This window comes from Coffea eugenioides, chromosome 9 (assembly GCF_003713205.1).
Source record: "Coffea eugenioides isolate CCC68of chromosome 9, Ceug_1.0, whole genome shotgun sequence".
NCBI classification, from domain to species: domain Eukaryota; kingdom Viridiplantae; phylum Streptophyta; class Magnoliopsida; order Gentianales; family Rubiaceae; genus Coffea; species Coffea eugenioides.
This window is the reverse complement of record NC_040043.1, coordinates 32353515-32373946: the sequence shown is the minus strand read 5'-3', so window position 1 is coordinate 32373946 and position 20432 is coordinate 32353515. Positions and strand designations below refer to the sequence as shown.

The 20432-nt window shown below is 36.2% G+C and overlaps 1 protein-coding gene across 1 annotated transcript; it reads left to right on the top strand.

Annotated features, from left to right (window-relative positions):
- Positions 1-6510: 6510 nt before the first annotated feature.
- On the top strand, positions 6511-13450 carry LOC113781976 (DNA replication licensing factor MCM3 homolog 2). The gene is made up of 16 exons (XM_027327879.1): positions 6511-6654; positions 6736-6854; positions 7571-7779; positions 8582-8712; positions 8796-9034; positions 9130-9366; positions 9596-9750; positions 9830-10038; positions 10130-10295; positions 10383-10570; positions 10751-10810; positions 10908-11000; positions 11175-11386; positions 12622-12678; positions 12790-12931; positions 13038-13450. Exons 1-16 carry the CDS (start codon positions 6589-6591, stop codon positions 13098-13100), a joined length of 2346 nt encoding a protein of 781 aa, XP_027183680.1. The 5' UTR covers positions 6511-6588; the 3' UTR covers positions 13101-13450.
- Positions 13451-20432: the final 6982 nt, after the last annotated feature.

The window sequence follows — 20432 nt, the reverse complement described above, 5'->3', positions numbered from 1 at the left end:
CCTCGTCGATAGCCGACGTGAAGCCGAGCATGAAGCTCGGCCTCGTCAGCTGTCCGAGATCCCCGATGAAGGTCTCGGACCTCCGGAAATCCTCAACTACCGAGGTCCTTGCGCTCTCGAGAGCCTGTTCGTGGGTCTTCTTCTTCTCCTCCGCCCTCTTCTGCTCTTCCTCCAAAGCCGACTTGAAGCTGTTGATGGTAGCCTCAGCCTCCTCCCCTTTTGTCTCGGCTTCTTGAAGGCGTCGCTGAAGCTCAGACTTCTCGGACTCGGACACCACCAGTTTTTTCTTCAACTTGGCAATCTGATCTTGTAGCTTGCCGGTGTCCTGCTCCTCGATTAGGGCACAGTACCGATGCGTCATCTCGGCCACAAATGCCGTCTGGGAGGCCATGGTCACCATTATACTTTGAATCACCTCGGCCGGGGACAGCTTCCTGGTGAACTCAACGTCCCTCGGCAAGTTTGATTGCATCACCAAGTCTTGTGCAACCCGTGGATTGCTGCACCTGTCGTTGACCTTCAACGTCCACTCCGGACACCAATGCTCGCCGGAGTGGGACTTCTCTTTTCCGAGAAACACTGGGGGGCTATGGAAGCAGTTTCATAGTGAAGACCCCGTCACCGCATTGACCGGAGCCTTCAATTGTTTACCTCGGCCATGAGGAGGCGGGAGCGCCGTGGTCACTCCTAGTGGCACCCCTTGTGGCACAGAAGAGGTGGAACCCGTAGCTGCGGTGGCCGAGCTGCTTTGGGCTGCCGTGGTGGGAGTGCTCTTCTCCACCGAAGTCTTGGAAGACTGCCCTTGCGACTTCTTTTTGGGCGGAGGCGCCGATGTCTCGCCCGAGTTCTTCCTTTTCGATCTCTTTGCCACCTCGGCTGATCCCGAGGTGATGATGTCGGATAATTTGGTCACTGCACAAGGAACAAATATTATTATTTGCCATAGCCGAGGTAAAAGGAAAGCCATGAAAGAAAAATTACAAGGTCTCTCAAGTTTAGTGGAAAAGAAGGAAGGCTTGTCAGGAGGCAGTAAGGCTCGGCTTATTCCCCCGTCAACCAGCACGGCTTCGGGGTAGTCCCAACTGAATATCCGAAATCCAGACCCCATCAACTTCTGGAAGGACTCCTCCTCGTGGTCCCCCGCGGAAGGGTCGGCCTTCGATTTAATGGGCCTCCACCAAAATCTCCAAGGGAAGTCCCCGGCTGGGACGAAGATGAAGTCCCGTTTCCAGTTCTTTATCGAAGTGGGAGCCCCAATCACCAGTTTCGGGATGGTGTTGTTCCAGTTACAGATGTAGAACCACCCCTTATCCGTCCCGTGCGCCTTGAGGGTATAGCATCGGCGGAAGAGGTCCACAGTGGGGGTTACCTCTTGATGTCGGCATAGAATCTCAAAACCTACGAGGATGCGGACCGCGTTCGGGACGAGCTGAGTAATCCTTACACCGAAGTGACGGAGTGCGTCCCTGAAGAACCTCGACGTCGGCGTCCTCAGCCCGGCCTCCAACTGCTGAAGATAGATGGCCACAGTGCCCATGGGGGGCTTCTCGGCCGAATCGTTCGGCCCGGGCGATGTGATGAGATACCCCGGCCTGAAGGGATATTTTCTTATCACCTTCCCGGCCCTGTCTCTTCCCACGCGGCTCCTAAACATCGGCATCTTGCCGAAGTCAAGGTTGGCAGCGTTCCTGGGGGCAACCGGCTCCAGCACTCCCTCGTCATGGGGCATTGCAGTTCTGAGGTCGATATCGTATTCGACATCGGAACTGCCCTCGCTCATCTCTGATGACTCTGACCCCGATGCTGTCCCGGCCACTTCCTCCTCGGCTGATTCCCCCACATCGGTAGGTGCCGACCCCGCAGAGCTGGACGAAGTCGCTTCTTCCAAGAGGTCCGACCCCTCCTCGGCCTGATAGCTCGGTTTCACGGTTTCCTTGTGGGTTTTAGCTGTTTTGGCCATGTGTGAATGATGAGATGAAAAGAAAGATACTTACTGTTGACTACGGAATCTGACGAAGTGGATGACTTCGGTTGATATCTCGGCTGGCAGGACTGACCTCGGCAACGCTCACGAATTTTACAAGTCTGAGGCTGAGAGATAAAGTGATGGGCCATGCGGTGAAAAAGACCCCCTATTTATAGGGATTCGGCGAGAATGCGAAAAGGCGGCGAGAATGCGAAAAGGCGACCACGTTCAAATTCAAATGGCCCTGTCTTCCTCTCTCTTCATTAATGACCCGCCCTTTCGACTGACACTCTGCACGAAACGTCTCACTACCTCACGACGTGACCACTCTGCTCACCACGTCCTATCAACTGACCGCCCTACGTGTCGCACCCACGCATCGTCAGGAACGGTCTCGGGCCTCCGACCCTGTACGACCTCGGCACGATGAAGCCTCGGTACCTCCATCACTCGGAGCTTCCGAGGCTTGGGGGGCTTATTGAGGGTGCTTACCTCGGCCATCATAGGAATGCCGAGGTGATCTCACCTCCTCCCTCAAACGAGCACAGTCTCGTGCTGAATATGGCCCCTGGTCTCGGGCAGGCCCCTGGTCTACTGCCTAGGTGACCTCTGCACCTCAGACTTCCACCTCGGCTGCACGCTGATGATGTCAAGCCACCTGACATCATCCGGGACCAGTGCTTTATCTGAAAAGCATTGATGCTCTGAATGGCTACTGGGAAAGGTTCCCCGTCATCCTGCTCAGGCGGCTACAGTGTCAGAGTCAGACCTCCTGACAAGGAACAGAGCCGTAATGACAGGATGTGGGTTCCACCGGCATGAGACCTCCGTCCTACCATCCACTCCCACTCTATAAATATCCCTCACGTACTCTCAACAAGTAGGCATATTGTTCATTCATATATACAATTGCTTTTCTCTCGTTCTCAAACTAACTTGATCGTCGGAGTGATCCCAGGGGAGAAGCCCCGCCATCCACTTCGGACAAGTAAAGTCACCTCATCTCATTTGAGAGAGGACTGATTCAGGTCGGTCTAGTTACCCACCAAAAATCACCTCTTCAGTTTGCACATTAACTGTTAAGTTAGGGCTTAGCTAACTTATAGAATCGATGTGCAATACAATGCTGAAATCAAGTGAAAATGAGTAAATGAAATCGGTCGGTCAGTTTTTTATGAAAATGAAATTAGTCCTTTATATCATCATTGTTCATCAACCGATGGAATTGGACAATTTGAAAAATTTGTCAATGTCCACTTTTTGATAGGAAACTGTATTTCATTATTTCAATTGGGATACGTCCTTGGAAATTGTAGAATGTATACAAGGAGGTTTGTCCTCCAATTAATTGGCCAAAATTGGTAGCATAACGGATTCAAGTAGTTCATTTGTATTCTTTAAGGACCAAATTTGTTCAAATTACTTTTTCTTTCCTCCAACTTCTCTTTACTTTTACTCATCTTCTCAGAAAATTTTTCTCTTCGAGAGGGAGACCATTCCATGGATTTTGTTTTATTGTGTTTTTTAATAAAATCTCTCCTAAATTTTCTTAGTGAGAGTCCTTTGTTTCTCCTAGGGGTTTCTAGTGAAAATTTTATGTTTTTATCCCATTTTGTTATTTGATCCGAATTTACTTCAGATCTAGTTGTCAAATTTAGAGATTGTAGCCCTTGATTAGCAGATCTTGTGATTGAAACATGCACAGAAGGAAGTTGTAGCGATGTATCTTATTAGAAGACAATTCGAAATTTCTTGTAGCTTTTATATCAGTTCAAAATCATTCATATCTACTGTATCTGTATTGTTGTTAAATTACAGATCTATTATTTCAAGTGTATGTTTTATCATTAAATTGCAAATCTATTATTTCAAGTACATGTTTAACCTGCCTTTAGGGTAGTGATGTAAATCAAATTGCGCTGGATGATTTCTAGTAATCTGTTAATGAAATTTGTTTTTTATCAAAAAAATTGGTTTAAATTAGAAATTTAAGAGACTTAAATTGTTCGGTGGTTTTATAAATTTGAGGGAATAAGTTAGGCCCTATTTGATAGCCCAATTCAACACTTAAACTTAACGTATTCAAATCTTAACATGCTGAGATACGTTTGATAACAAAAAATTGAACATCTGAATTAATTAAGTAGAATTGAATTTCTTAGTCAAAACTTACTCCAAAAAATAAGTGATAAACTATTCATTTATCACTTAATGTGATATACACTCAAACGTATCAAGATGAGTATTTACCAATTCATTAATTTAATGGATTCAGACTTTAGATTTTAGTTTTCAGACTTTAGTTTTATTAAGTACACCGTTAGTCTTCACTTGAATGCAATTAATTTAAAAATGAATTATCCGAACAGATTATATTTCCTCATTTTTTAATTGTATGGTTTTAAGAATCACAAAACAACATTCGAACCACTTAGTTATCTTCTTTTCGTGTTTATGAGGTTGAATATAGCATAACCACATTCCATCATCTTGTATGTACAATTTTTCAAATTTATATTTTACAAATTATTTTATCATATAAATATTTTTTCTTTATATTGGTTCAAGAGAGGCTTAAACTTTAAAAGGGAAAATGGGAGTGCTTGAGTTCGAACCACTTAGTTATCTTCTTTTCGTGTTCATGTGTTGAATATAGCATAACCACTTTCCATCATCTTGTATGTACAATTTTTCAAATTTATATTTTACAAATCATTTTATCATGTAAATATTTTTTCTTTATATTGGTTCAAGAGAGGCTTTAAACTTTAAAAGGGAAAATGGGAGTTGAGAGTCTAATTGGGGACTTTACGTTCTAATGTTGAGAGATAGGCACAAGTCGGGTATCCGCCCCATCCATATCCAATTTTTAAATTTCTTTAAAAAATATAAATTCCAAAGGTCAAATGAAAATTTAAATGTATTAGAGTATAAAAACTATCATGTAAGTGATTTGTTGCACTTACATATGAGTTTTTAGTCATAAAAAAAGAGTTTTTGGTGAAAATGAATCTTTTTTTGTTGCAATATAAAGTAACTTCCATACTTTTTTCTTATTTTGTGCAAACAAATAAGATTCAATATTTTCATCTACAACCTTTTTTATCCACAAATTATATGACAACATAATAAAGAACTTAACGCCATATGTAAAGAAAGCCTATTTTGAAAGAGGACATAGATATAAAAATAAGAAACAAGAGAAAAAACAATTATAAATTAGTAGATTTAATATATAAAAAATTCTAAAAAATAAAAAATAATGCAGATAGGATCGAATATCCACGGATCTCAAAAAATGATATCCGAATCCAATCTGCATAACTTCTTGATTCGAATATGATCCGACAGATCGGATATCTACTAATTTGGACCGAATCTAGATTGAATTATTGGTTTTCCGAATCATTGGGTCAAGATGCACACTTCTAGTACCCACTTAGACAAGGTCGGGTCATCGATTACTCATCCTACTCCTCTTACCATTTAATTTTTTTAAAAGAATAATTTATATTAATTCCATTTTCTATTTCACATGTTCATTTAAAAATCAACACTTATTTTATAAAAAAACGTTTTATGCCCACAAAAGAATTGAAAAAATAAATAAATACTATATGCATCCAAAAGTAATAAAATTACTCCAAAATTGATTATCCAATCACCAATACAGCTCAAAACAATATGAATTGTTCCTCAATTACAATGTTCTCAACAAATGCTTATAAGCCAAGCATGATGTTTTGATATTTGCCCTAATTAATTGAATAAGATAAACAATGATGCCAGAAAACAAAAAAGTTGTGGCAAGCATTACCTTTTTTTTTTTTTTATATCCTAGATCAATTAAACTTTCTCTGAAAAAAATAAGGTCATAATTTTTACAAGTGAAACTTATAAGGAGTACAAATTATAGGCTCTTATAACTGAGTTGAAATTTGATCAATGAAATTATTTAATTATGTTTAAAATTGGTAATTGTTTTGTGTATATGCACACGTGTGTCTATATATATATATATATATATATATATATATATGCACATGTATTTGCGAGTTGTTAGACCTTCACTCTAACCTGCTTGCACATGTAAGTGGTTACTCAATCCTCCTCAGACTCAATCAAGAAATGCGGGTCTGGTACCCTAAATTTTGGAGTAGATCGGTACTGATTTTGTGATTCGGTGGGTCAATGGGTATTTTCATCCATCCAACTAATATCCCCACTAGCTTGAGTTGCATTTTGAGAATAATAATGTAAACTGTGACCTGCAAGAAAGAAAAAGAAATGAAAACAAGAACAAAAATCTGCAAAACCAATTTAAAAATGATCTGTATCCAACCCGGTAAGGCCCACGGCTCATTCCCCAATCAATCCCCAAAAAGGCAAAACAAAACAAGAAAGAAAAGGAGAAAAAAAAAAGGAAAAAGAAAAAAATCCACGTGCCCCTCTGATCGTTTCCCGCCACATCGCACCATTTCTCCCTCGGTTTCCCGCCAAATCCCAAGCCCTTGAGTCGAGCAAAGGAAAAACCAGAAGCGCTCTCTCTCACCCATTCTCTCCCTATCTCCAGAAAAGAATACACGCAGTCACACAGTAGAGAGGAGGGCAAAGGAGCGGCAATGGATCTCAGCGAGGAAGTTAGGGCGACGAACAAGCGCGCCTTCCTCAAATTCTTCGACCAAAGCGTAATCTTTTCTTCTCAAACTTGTGACCAAAAAAATCGCTTATTTCTGTGTAATGTCAATTCATGGATTGATTTGTTTCAGGAACTGAGTATCGAGTTGAAGAAGGACATTAACACTATGATTAACAGACAAGAGCGCCGTTTGATTATCAAGCTCTCTCATCTGTATAACCACAGGGAAGGGGCTGACCTCGCTCGCAGGTTTTTATATTCTCAGATGCCGTTTCTTCACATATCGATTCTTCAGTCTTTTCTGTATTTCCAATTTTATTGTTTTTAGCCTTTCTTTTGAGCTTTTTAAAATGCCGTTGTAAGTAAAAAAGAGAGATTGAAAAAAGATATCAGATATTTCTGTGAAATCGGAATATTTGAAAAACATTTTGTTTACTCTCTCTGTCTCTCTGAACTTTCATCAGCAAATTGATATTTTATTTGAAAATGAAATGAAATATTTTGACACTCAGTTCCTACTAATTTGATTTCTAAGACACATTAAGTCCAAATGTTATGAAAAATTCCACTAAGAAATGTAATTGTTTAATCTGAAAATGAATCTTTTGACGGATGAATATTTGGTGTGTAGCAATAAATGCCATCAAACAGTGTTATATATTGGCTGTAATTACCGAAGTTGTTTTCAATTGGATATGCATTAAAGATGTGACAATAGAAACAGATGGTGAAGGACTGGAAGAAAAAGGAATAAGATGATGCATGATTTTAGGAGAGACATGTAGTTTCCTTTTAGGCAGTTTTGTACAGGAGGAGAATGTTGTTAGAAACCTTTTCTTTTTAATATATAGAAGGTGATCCGGAAGCATAGCATGAAATTGTACAACTTTGTTGCCTGTCTGTTTACTTTAACTTTGGGGCTTATTGAAGGAGTCTCATTTTTCCATTTTTCTTGGAATTGATAGGCTTCTCCAGAACCCAAGCGAGTATATGCAACCACTATGTGATGCAATGACAGAGATGGTTCGAAGCTGTGATGCAAAGTATTTGAAGGAAGGGGAGCAAGTCCTTGTCGGGCTTGATGGTCCTTTTGTTTCACGCAGAGTGACCCCAAGAGACCTCTTGTCAGGCTTCATTGGTTCCATAGTGTGTGTTGAGGGAATTGTTACCAAATGTACTTTCTTGCCCTTTCATCTACATTAATGATACTCTAGTCTAATGTATTGTTTAGTCTATTCTGCTCCTTCCTTGTTTGAGCTCACTAGTACACAGTGTCATAAAGTGAACGTTTGGTGTTTGACTTGGAAACTGAGTCTACGGCTGTTCATATTTTAGGTCTAATTCCACAGTTAAAGTGCAATCCAGGGAGCATCTGCATTTAAGTTATCTAGTATGAAGCTGAGAATTAAACATAGTTTTTATCACTTAAAGTTTTATCTCTAATTGCAATTCTCAGTTATGTGCTCCAATCTTTTAAAATGATGTGCAACAATGCAGTGTGGGTTATATTGGATTTTCAACCTTCTTCATATTGTTCAGGTAAAATCTACATGCACGTGGGATTAAAGCTTGAATTCACAGAATGTGTGTCAAAGTAAGGTGGTTAACATATGAATCATAGGACCTTAATGGAAGCACATGATTTCTTTTTCTTTTCCCCTTCCCATTCATGATACATGAGTTTTGCATTTGGATGCAATGTGGTTCCTTGTGCTATTGCTGTTAGTGCACATATTCTTTGATCTTCTCTTACAAATTTCCTGTCTTTGTCTGTCTGTGCCTCTCTCCCTTTCTCAATTAGGCCATAAAAATCCTTGTACAAATATTAAATTTAAGTTTAGGCTTTTTCGGCATCTTATGGCTATAAAACTGATTTTGACATTTTGGCTACTCTTACATTGATACTGAACCATTTCATGCTCATATCTATGTGTCTAAATCTGTGATTTTGCTTGATATCTACTTGGTATATTTAGGTTCTCTTGTGAGACCAAAGGTTGTCAAGAGTGTTCACTTCTGCCCTGAGACAGGGAAGTTCACAACCCGTGAGTATAGAGATATAACATCCAATATGGGATTGCCAACAGGTTCTGTGTATCCAACGCGGGTAATCTTGAGCTTCTCAGTACAATCACCTCATTTCATTTTTTTCCACAAAACAAAGCCTTTCTAAGAATGATTATGATTTAGGATGATCAAGGCAAATTATTGGTGACTGAGTATGGGCTGTGCACATATAAAGACCACCAGACATTATCAATGCAAGAAGTGCCTGAAAACTCTGCTCCTGGTCAACTACCACGGACAGTGGATGTTATTTTAGAGGATGACTTAGTGGATAAGTGCAAGCCTGGAGATCGTGTGGCTATTGTTGGGATATACAAAGCACTTGCTGGAAAGAGCAAGGGGAATGTGAATGGGGTTTTCAGGTTAGTACAGTGATTTTACTGGCTAGGTTTTCTTGCTTGACCTCTCAGGCAAGTCTGCTGTAAATATGAAGCTTGATCCAGATTCTTTCATGCAGGACTGTTCTTATAGCGAACTCTGTCTTTCCTCTCAACAAATCCACAACGGCGACACAATTTGGAAATAAAGACCGAGATAATATCTTAAAGATATCTAAAAGAGACGATGTCTTTGACTTACTTGCCAATTCTCTTGCACCATCTATATACGGTCATACATGGATAAAGAAGTCATTGGTTCTTTTGATGCTTGGTGGAAGTGAAAAGAATTTAAAAAATGGTACTCATTTGCGAGGGTAAGTTATTACTTGAGTCCTTTATATTTAGTTTAATTTTAGATGTTCTGAGTTCTGCTTTTGGTCATGTGGATCTTCTCATACTTTTCCTTTTCTCCATTTTCTATTCCCAACTCAGCACCTTGTCCAATGTCTTTCCTTATTACCACCCAGAGAAACTCTTTACAGCTCAAGTTGTTGAACTACAGTTAGTTTTAAGTCCTCAGTCTGGTTTAATGCTCTTTGATAGTGATATAAACATGATGATGGTTGGGGATCCTTCTGTTGCCAAGTCTCAGCTGCTAAGAGCAATCTTGAATATTGCACCTTTAGCTATATCAACCACTGGTCGAGGTTCTTCAGGAGTTGGCTTGACAGCTGCAGTTACTTCTGATCAAGAAACAGGTAATACACTCTTATGGTATCATTAACGTTATAAACTAACTATAGTGAATATTTATCAAATTGGTGAGATTGTCATTAGGAGAAAGAAGGCTAGAGGCTGGTGCTATGGTTCTTGCTGATAGAGGAGTTGTTTGTATTGACGAATTTGACAAAATGAATGACCAAGATCGTGTAGCTATACATGAAGTCATGGAGCAGCAAACTGTAACAATTGCTAAAGCTGGAATTCATGCATCCTTGAATGCCCGGTGCAGTGTTGTAGCAGCTGCAAATCCCATATATGGAACAGTAAGATGCAGAATCTATGTTCCTTGAAAAATTGCACTTTCATGTCCATTCCTTTCATTTATTGACTGCATATTATTCTTGTTATGTACAGTATGACCGCTCGCTAACCCCAACAAAGAATATTGGTCTCCCAGATTCTTTGCTTTCTCGTTTTGATTTACTGTTCATTGTTTTGGATCAAATGGACCCTGGTATAGACCGTCAAATCTCAGAACATGTCTTGCGGATGCATAGGTTTCGTTCCACTATGGATGGAGGTAAGGGAATAGTAGCTTCTTTACTGAAATATAGGTAACTTCATCTTTGTGCTTGGATGGCTGAAAGTGAAACACCCAAATCTTCAGATGCAGATGTAGGTACACAATACGAAAGGGAGGATGAGGGTGATGCAAATTCCACAGTCTTTGTCAAGTATAACCGAATGCTACATGGGAGGAAAACAAGTCGTAAGCGTGAGACCTTCACCATTGATTTTCTGAAGAAGTACATCCATTATGCAAAACACAGAATTCAGCCTGAGTTAACTGATGAGGTTGCATTCCTGCCTTTCTAATAATGTGATCCTGAACTACAAGTGCCACATCATTGTCCCATAATTTGTATTAAGAATTTCAGTTTACATCTCTTTTAGGTTTCCTTTATGTTATCCATTCATTTGCTTCTCTTGCATGGTCACTGGTTCGTGGCTGATTTTACAAATTACTGTGTACAGGCATCAGATCAAATTGCAACTGCATATGCAGAGCTTCGAAGTGCCAGTTCAAATGCCAAGGTAGGTACTTAATTCACAGTTAGTTGTGTACATGTATGTAGTATTTGGCATCAAGATGCTCAAATTTTATCAAAATAATAACAATTGTTTTACGTAGACTGGCGCTGGAACTCTTCCAATAACTGCCAGGACCTTGGAAACAATAATACGTCTGTCAACTGCCCATGCAAAATTGAAGTTAAGAAGACAGGTAAATCTGTATGTCGCCGTATGTACAGTTAATGTTATTTGATGAGCCTTTAGCGTATTATGATGTTGATTCGCTGTTATGCTGTTCATCCCTATTTATTGCAACATCAATGCTTTTTCATGTGCACAATTACTTATCATTGACTAATTATGTCCACTAATTGCTCTTGAGCAGGTTTTGAAGGCTGATGTGGATGCCGCTCTTCAAGTCCTGAACTTTGCCATATATCATCAAGAGCTAACTGAAATGGAAGAGCGTGAGCAAGAAAGAGAAAGAGAGAATGAGAGAAAGCGCAGATCCGAGAATAATGCAGGTGACACCGGTAGACCTCAGCATCAAGGTGCCAGAAATGATAGAGAAAATGGTGATGCTTCTGGTAGAACAGGGTGAGTTGTTCCAGAGCAAATCAAGCTGAAAGACTGTAAACCCATGATTTTGAATGTTTGCTTTCTTTGTGTTTTTTTGCTGTGCTTCAGCTGGAAGCTGAGATTTCCTTATTTGGCTGTAGAAAGATCTATCCTCTACAGATATGTTGACTAATGACTATAGTGCACTTTTTGAGATCATGATAGGAAGGCACCCATAATTTGAGTCCGGATAATTGGATTTAGTGGTTGATTAATTCTTTAAATCTTGTTCTAATAACTCAGCCATTTGATTGTATGCCAATGATCATCTTAGTACTTTGTGTCCGTGTCATAGTCATACATGTTCTCTTTTAAGCACTGTGAAACATCACAGAAGATCTAATGCTTTGTCCAATTGAGGCTACGTTTCATTCTGTTTGCCATAGATCATTAAAATCTTCCAATAACAGCCTTCAGTCTTGAACTCTTTATATCTATGTGCTTCTTTGATTACAGTGACATTATTGATTGATGAGTTGTATTTGATTATGCTGCACTTTTTCTCTTCTTGACTGCACTGAGGAGATGGCTTCAATATTTGTCCAGCCACCAGCTAGTATAATCTGGGTATATTCTTCTTTTTGTGACAAATCCATGTATTCCTGCCTATTCAGTAAGCATAAGATACAGAACCAATTGTGAGACTACATAAATACTCTTTGCTCTCACTATGCCCTTAGACTTCTGCTGAGTCAAAACCCTACCCATCAATGTCATTCGCTAACATGGTTTTTGAGTCATGATCAATCCATTCATCATATGAAAGCATTCAGTAGTCAAACTTTTTTGGGAGGCTGTCGTGCTTGCAAAGCTAAGCTAGATCTCTGAAGTTCCTATTGTACTTAAACTTGGAGTTTCTGTGGAATCTGGTATCAGCTTCTTTGAGTAGGATGGGGAATGACTTTCAGTATTCTGCAACTTATAGCCTTAAACTGTTCATGGGTGTTATGTAAATATTTTATAACACTCTCCTTTAAGTTTGAAATCTTCTGAAGTAAATGTTCCTTAAGAACTTGAGTCATGGAGTTGCATTTGTCAATGATTTCTTTGCTTGAACCTTTGACATTAGCAATCAAAAACATGATAAATGTGATATAAGTACATCAAGTGTTGTCCTTTTTGTCAATGTCTCAGTTGATAGACTATCAGATTTCTCAGATATTTATATGATTGGCTTGTCGTTTTCTTCTGTTACCTCCTTTCTTAATTGACAGGGAGGCTATGGAAGTAGAAGGTTCTGCTGGAACAGATGTCAATATATCTCCTGAGAGGTTTGTGTTGATTCGGAATCACATAGCTGCACATGATATTTGTTTCTGTTGTTGTCAATTTACAAAAATCCAGTTTGAATATGGAGGTGCTTTTGTTCACTGTGCTTGCAGGTTGGAAGCATTTAGCGCAGCACTTGGAAGGTACAGGCACGCACAGCATGTTGAACAAATATCAGTTGCTGATATTGAGGGAGTAGTTAATAGCGGAGCATCTGTGCCTTTCTCAACTGCGGAGATTATGACCCTGTTGGAGGTAATCTTTTTTTTTTTTTTGGGAGTGACTGTCAGAATTTATTTGTAACTGCGCTCTGGATGTATTGGTTATAGCATATTAAAGCTTTAATTCCTTTTTTGAGCAGATGATGGAAGTCGAAAACAAGCTGTTTTTCAATAGGGATGCAAATGTAGTGTACTTTGTGTGAAGCAGTCTGACCTTCTGCAGTTGTGGACCTGGTGGTTTTCTGTAGTTTTATGGCACAGACGTCTACGCCGACGCTCATTGATGGATCATCTACTGATGGTGTCGTGGCTGCACCTGATTGATCTAACTAGGCATATTCTGCATTTGCCTTACAGCAAGGCAAACGGCTCCTATGCCTCTTTACTTTTATTTATATATGCACACCTAATGTGTTCACCTTAGTGCCTTCTGAATCATATGGTAGGATTATGAGAATGAAATCCAAATCTTCTGTTAGACTGGCAGACACTATGCTAATCTTTGTGCTACATCAACTTTAATTAAAGTACGCAGAATTAGCTTGTCTGAAAAGTTTGTAGTCCATTATCTTCAATCCTACTGACTGGCAGGATAACATTGAGTAGGATACAGGGTATACATAAATGTAAGTTGCAGTGTACATACAAATGCAGCAAACTTTTAGGTAAGAGTAAATGACCTAAAGTACAATTGAAAGTGAAAGCCAGCTTCCATGATTTTGTGAACAGTGTTTTTTATGCAAACACGAAGCTCGAAAAAAGTTAGAGGGTCAATTGGAAGGCTTTTTGTTTGATGTTTTCCATCTATCAGCACATAGAAGCACTTGTAGATACTACTTGCCACTTGAAAACATATCAATCTTTTGGCTGTTGCTCAGCTTTCCTATCTGTTTATCTTCTCTATAATGTACAATGAATCAAAAAATAGACAAAGATGCAGCGGTTCTCATGCTTTAAGCGATGTCAACAGTTAATGCCCACTTTCTTCTGGATGAACCATAAATCCTTCCTAAATGTCGTCAAATGAACTTAAAGGAACGGAGCATTAACTTTGCCTGCCTTGTCTAATCTGGCTAAGCATTGGAGCAAAACCTGCCGCTATGTTAATTTAGCAATATTTTTATAGGAAATTGAATATTTTAATACGTTAGGACAAATTTTAGCGTCGAAAGAATATTGTTTGGCACTGAAGAGTAGTATCGAAACCAAGGAATGAGTATTCAAAGTACAATTACCTAGAGAAAAAATTGGAATTTCCTAAATGCTGACTGCTTATGCGAATGGTGATTAATTTTTGACATTGTTAAATTCGGCGCTATAGCAGGACTGATATTTAGTAGTTTGAAGTATTGCGCTGTAATTACAGTTAATATCTCAAAAAAAAAAAAAAAAAAAACCACAACGGGTACATCAGTTTGGCTAAGATAAACTTTCTTTAAATTTTAAGTGCATTTTGAAAACATTTACCATTTCTTTTCGTCTTAGGAAGTAGTATAATCTTTCTAGTGCATTTTAATCACATTTTCTTTTTGAGAAAAATAGACACGTGTATTTCAATTATCATAAGCCACAACTACAAAAATTATTGAACTAATTTGAATCATGAATTACCCTGTGATGCAAGAATAAAATTGATTGTTGGTATGCTGTGCATCACGTAATGTGACCGAATGAAAGGCCTCTACACTTAGAATTTTACTATGCGATTGTTTGAATCGAATATTTTTTGAGCTTAATGGATTTTTTTTAATTAGCTTAAGGGATAGTATTGCTCATTAGATTTAGTAACTAACCAGTCTTAAACCCCATTCGTTGCACGGGGATTAATTTTGAGCATTTTGGACCCTTAGCTTCACTATGGAGTTTCTTTATCAAGTCTCATTTCTCAAATCCTTACACATGTTACATAAGGTTACTTAGATCAATTCTTACAATGCGACTTATTACACGGGTTATGATTTGAAAAGTGAGATTGGGATTGAGGATTGGAAGTGACATTTCAGATCCTCAGCCCCACGATGGAGTTTCTTTACCAAGTTTCATTTTTCAATTCCTGACACGTGTCATATGAGGTCACTTATATCAATTCTTATAATACGACTTATTACACATGTCAGGATTTGAAAATGAGATTTGGTAAGGAGGCTCCATATTGGAGCTGAGAATCGGAAGTGAATTTTGAAATTGTTCCATTTTAAATCTCAATACTTTTTTTGGATATAAAACAAATTTCATTAACAGATTGTTGGAAATTATCCAACATAATTTGGTTTACTTTTCTGTTTTAGTGATAGGTTAAACATACATTTGAAATAATAGTCTGGAATTTATTTGAATGATTTTCAAACAAATCTGAACACTACAAGAAATTTTCAAATTGGCTTCTAATAAGATAAATAACTACAACTCCTTTCGGTGTATGTTCCAATCGCTAGATCTACTACTTAATGGCTTCAACCTCCAATAATGAAGATGAGATTTGTTGAGATAGACCTAAGACCCCGAAGAAATTCCAGATTTGAAATAAATTCGGATCAAACAACAAAACAAGGATAAAAATAGAAAATTCTCACAAGAAACTTCTAGAAAAAATAGAAAATTCTCACTAGGAATTTCTATGTGAAATAAATGATTCTCATTAAGAAAATTTAGGAGAGACTTTATTGAAAAATACAATAAAATGAAATCCATGAGAGGGAGACCATGGGGATTTCCCTCCTGAATAGAAAGGCCTTCTGAGAAAATGAAAAGAAGTGGAGAGAAGTTGGAGGAAAGGAGAGGTAATCTTGATTTAGTAGAATATATGGTTTAAGTCTTAATACTAATTGAAGTACATGTTGTGGAATAGCAATTGAAACTTCAAAGATTTTTGAGATAATATATTTGAAACTTTAAAAGATAAGAATAAAGGAATTGAGGTTGCATTTAGTCAATTAGGTTGACTAATTTTTCCGTACTCTAACCAGTCATTAGGATTATTCAAAACTCAAATACCGAAAACTTACATTGAATCAATTCATAATTTAAGGATGTTAGTAAATTAGAGCACTAATGTATTAAGAAATAGGGTTAGATGGAAAAAACCCTCATGAACTATTACACTATTTGCACTTTGCACCCTAAACTATTTTAATAGGCATTTTACACCCTAGTCAACAAGAAAATAATAAGAAAATTATCTCTATCCAAATAATTGATGAACTGCCCAATTTATCCTCCATTAAAAGCTTGTAAGAGACAAAAATACCTTTTTGGAACAAAATATTGTCGTTTTAAATAAATAAAATTTTCACTTCATCATAAAATTCTAATTGAAAATATATAAAAATAAAATATATGATCACTTTGAATGACAATTAAAACAAAAGAATTAGGAAAAAAAGAAAAAAGGGAATAAATTCAATTCAAGAATCTCAGCAATCCTATTTTAATACATATGTCAAGTTAGCCTAGGTAAAAAAAGATTGTGATTAAGGAAAAGTAAACAATTTAGGTGTTTTATTGAAACTTCTAAGCCCAATATTTTTTTTACTAATATGTGGGTTTTAATTTTGGTTTGGTATTGAATCTTTATTGCAATTTAAATTCATATGAAAATTTTGGGGTGCTACTCCAATTTTATTCTTGTGAAGATTTCAAGTGAACTTTTGCTGATTATATAAAGTTACGACATTATAATGCGTTCAAGAAAATTATGAGATTTTAAAAATTACAACAGTAATTGCTCCTCATTTTGACCGCAATAGTCTTAATTCTCGTTCAAGACGACGCAATATATTTTTTTTATATGTTAACAATTAGGCTTTCTATTATTAAGTGAGTATTAGTCTATTTAAAGTAGTAATCTTTCCCATCAAAATGATATTTTTGCCTCTTAAGTTCTTAATGGAGAATAAATTGATCATTTCATCAATTACTTGATGAAATTAATTTTCATATTATTTTTTAGTTGATTAAGGGTGTAAAATACTGATTAAAATACTTTAGGATGTAAAGACCGATTAGTGTAATTGTTTGTGGGTTTTTTGCATTTAACCCTAAGAAATATGATGTTGTGTCAAGCAACCCATTTGAGCCCAACTTTTGTCGACTTTCAAGAAAATGGCATTAACCATGACATTAGAGTGTTTGGATAGTAAATTATTTGAAATAATTTTGTAAAAAAAAAAAATACTATAATACTTTTTTGATGTAATGTATCTGAGATAAAAAAATAATTAAAAAATATATTCATGATGTAAGCAAATTAGTATATATAACTAAGGTGTAAATAACATGTAATCCAAACAACCTCTCATGTTTCTGAATTGTTCAGACACATTATTTCTGACTTGTTCAGACATATTATTTCTGAATTGTTGTATGACACATATTGGTACCACTTCCCAGGTTTCTGAATTGTTCTTTGTATGACACACGTTCGTATCAATTCCATTGACTCGTACGGTAAAGCAAGTGTGATACAGCAACTAAAGTGACAAAATTTCCTTGGCCTGTATTTTTGTTGAAGGTGTAGGTCAGGAGATCAAATATTTTGACCTGTATTTTTATTCAGTATTTTTTTGAAAATTTCATTAACAGGTGTAAAGGTATCCATCGAATTTGGTAGCGATTCAGTCCCCTCCGAATTTCCCATTGACTCTCTTGGATCCACCCCTTTTCCTTTGTATAGAATAAGAGTAGGTATAGAAAAGAATTTATTGTGTCCGGAAAAAAAAGCTAAAGGGACAAAATTGAAATATTCCAATGTAATAGCCAAGAAACCTTCATCAACTTAAATGTGCAAGGCTCAAATATTTATTTGTAAAAAATTAAAAAAAAATTTAATCTTTTAGAGAGTGTAATTATTCAACAAAGCCCTAGAAAAGATAAAAAGAACCATAATGTCAATACCCAAGATCCGAGTTTTGCTGAATATTATTACTAAGAAAATTTATTTCAAGTCTTTTCCAGAATATTAAACTTTTAGATCCAAGTGCTTTAGAATAGCTTCTAAACAACAAACTTAGCTTCCTAAATCAATTTATCATAAGATCAAAGCATTCCCAAAAGCAAATGAGGTTTTTTGGGTAAGAAATCGTAAAAACCGCGAATGAAAATAAAAATGTATATAATTGCCCTACCTAGACTTAGACTTAGACTTAGATGGGAACATAGGAAAGTGCTAATCCAATGTACATTTTTATGAAATTACTCCATCATTTTACGTTCACCTGAATGAAAGGTTAGACATTTATATCTATTTCTTTCCGCACAAATACAAAGTCTACTTTTATGGACCTGAATTAGAAAAAAAAAAAAGGCAATTACAGTCAATGGAAATGAAGAACTTACCGTGCAATAATTAATCAACAAAACCGGCAAGGAGAACCATTAAAAATTCCAAAAATCATCTTTGTATATAACAAAAAGGATTAATCTTATATACACTGTCAATGTATACATTATCACTATAAAATATATGACATATGTGCAAAATTTGAATTTAAAATTTAAAATTACTTATATGTCATACATTCAATCGTGATGGTGTATATACTGACAGTATCTATAAAACTACTCTAGCCAAAAATCCTAAAAAATTAGGCAAATTTTTCTAGAACTTGCAAACCCAAAATTTGAAACATCAATACGTTGTGAAAAGTATAAAATAAAATAAAAACCCCTTACTAAACTGCTATGGATATGCAAAGAGTTTCTTTAAAAATGCAATAATCAATAAAAGAAATAGTTCTTGAAATCTATACTATATATAACAGGAGAGGAAGGCATTTGATGTAAACATTTTATTGTCACTTTATGTACTTTCATTTTTGCCCTTATAAAAAATTAATTTACTTTAATTACCCAAACACATGTTATCAAGGTAACTATTTATAAGCATTTCTTAATTTATTATTTGAACATATTTTTTCAATGTAACCACCCAAAGCAGTAACTATTTAAACATATTTTTTTCAGTGCAACTACAGCAGTAACTACCAACATAACAATCAATTGTCAAAATAATTTATAAAATTAAAATTTTCTTTAATAATAAAAATTTGTATGTTAAATTCATTCATCATAAAATATAATGCATTTCTTTATTACATACACATCAAGTGTGCGGTGTGACAATAAAAAAGGACGAGTAGTATTGACATGCCTACAATGGAAAGAAACGGATGGAAAGAGAAAGTAATCGAGATAAGAACTTATATGGTAATATAATAAGGATTATACCATATGGATTATTCCATATTTAAATTTAATTTTGGAAACTAGTTAGCGGAGAGGGAGGAAGTTAATCTATAGGAGAAACTATAGATTTAGATAATAGGATTTTTTTCTTTTTTTTTTTCTTTTGGAATATATGCTTAATCTCATGCAGAATTGAATTTTGAGAAAAACTTACCAACGCAATCCAGGTTAATGGGAAAGGAGTAAAAAAAAAAGAAATGAATACCAGATATGGCAGAATACATGTTAACGAGAAGGGAGGGGACAAAACAAAAAAGGAATGGAAGAGAGCAACGTTTGAAACGATTTAGATTGAAATAACATCTGAGATGTTAGAATTTCAAATCAATATATCAAAAACATGAACATGGATAGGTGACATTTAGATGATAACATTGTCTATTCAAATTTTAATTTTTAAAAATGAAAAATTGGGAAAACAGGAAAAGATTAAGAAATCGTATAAAGTCATATAAGCAATCAATCTAAAGAGTGATAAAAAAAATTAATATTTTCAAAATTTGTGTAATATCTTTTTTCAGACATAATGACATTTTTTTTTTTTTTTTAGTATAAGCAGGAGGACTCGAACCCGAGACCTCTCACTTACACTCCCTCCCCCTGTACCACCCAACTCGAACCTCCCCCCAAACATAATGAGATCTTTATTATTTCTGTATGTATCATTTCTATCACTTATTCAACAAAGGGTCTATTTGATAAAATTGAAGTTTAAAATTTAAATTCTGAAATTTGAAAATTAAATGATGAAAGTAGTAAGTTGTTCAAATGTTTAAGACATATTTGTTTGATAACCAATTAGATTATAATACTCAATTGAAATGTTGAACACATATTGTGTTTATATATATATATATATATATATATAATTTTTTAAAAATTGCCCTTATTTATGTATTTGGAGAAAAAGAAAAATGTGTATGTGTGTGTGAGAGAAAGCAAATAATGAAACAATTTAGAATATGTGTGTGCATGTATGATGCAATTGCATGTGTCTTGAACATAAAGAAAACAAGCATGTACCGTATGCAAGAACAATATTAGAGTGTGATATGTGTGTGAGACGTATATTACGTGTAGTCAATTTAGAAGATTCAATGAAAAATTTTCACTTAAAATTTTGCACACAAATTAAGCAGTGTTTAATACATTAAGTGGTAAGATAGCTCTTTTATCAAACATGCTGAATTCAAAAAGTGTTACATGAATTAATTTTTAGATTTAAGTAGAGTTATCAAACAGGCCAAAGTTATTTGAAAAAAGAACTAAGAGCTTTGCGACAAAATTTGTTG

What these genes read in the sequence shown, in the direction of transcription:
- LOC113781976 (XM_027327879.1), top strand. Translation starts at nt 6,589, where the DNA reads ATGGATCTCAGCGAGGAAGTTAGGGCGACGAACAAGCGCGCCTTCCTC. An exon ending in AGCCTGAGTTAACTGATGAG is followed by an intron (nt 10,571 to 10,750) that starts GTTGCATTCCTG and finishes TACTGTGTACAG; the next exon opens with GCATCAGATCAAATTGCAAC. An exon ending in GATGCTTCTGGTAGAACAGG is followed by an intron (nt 11,387 to 12,621) that starts GTGAGTTGTTCC and finishes CTTAATTGACAG; the next exon opens with GGAGGCTATGGAAGTAGAAG.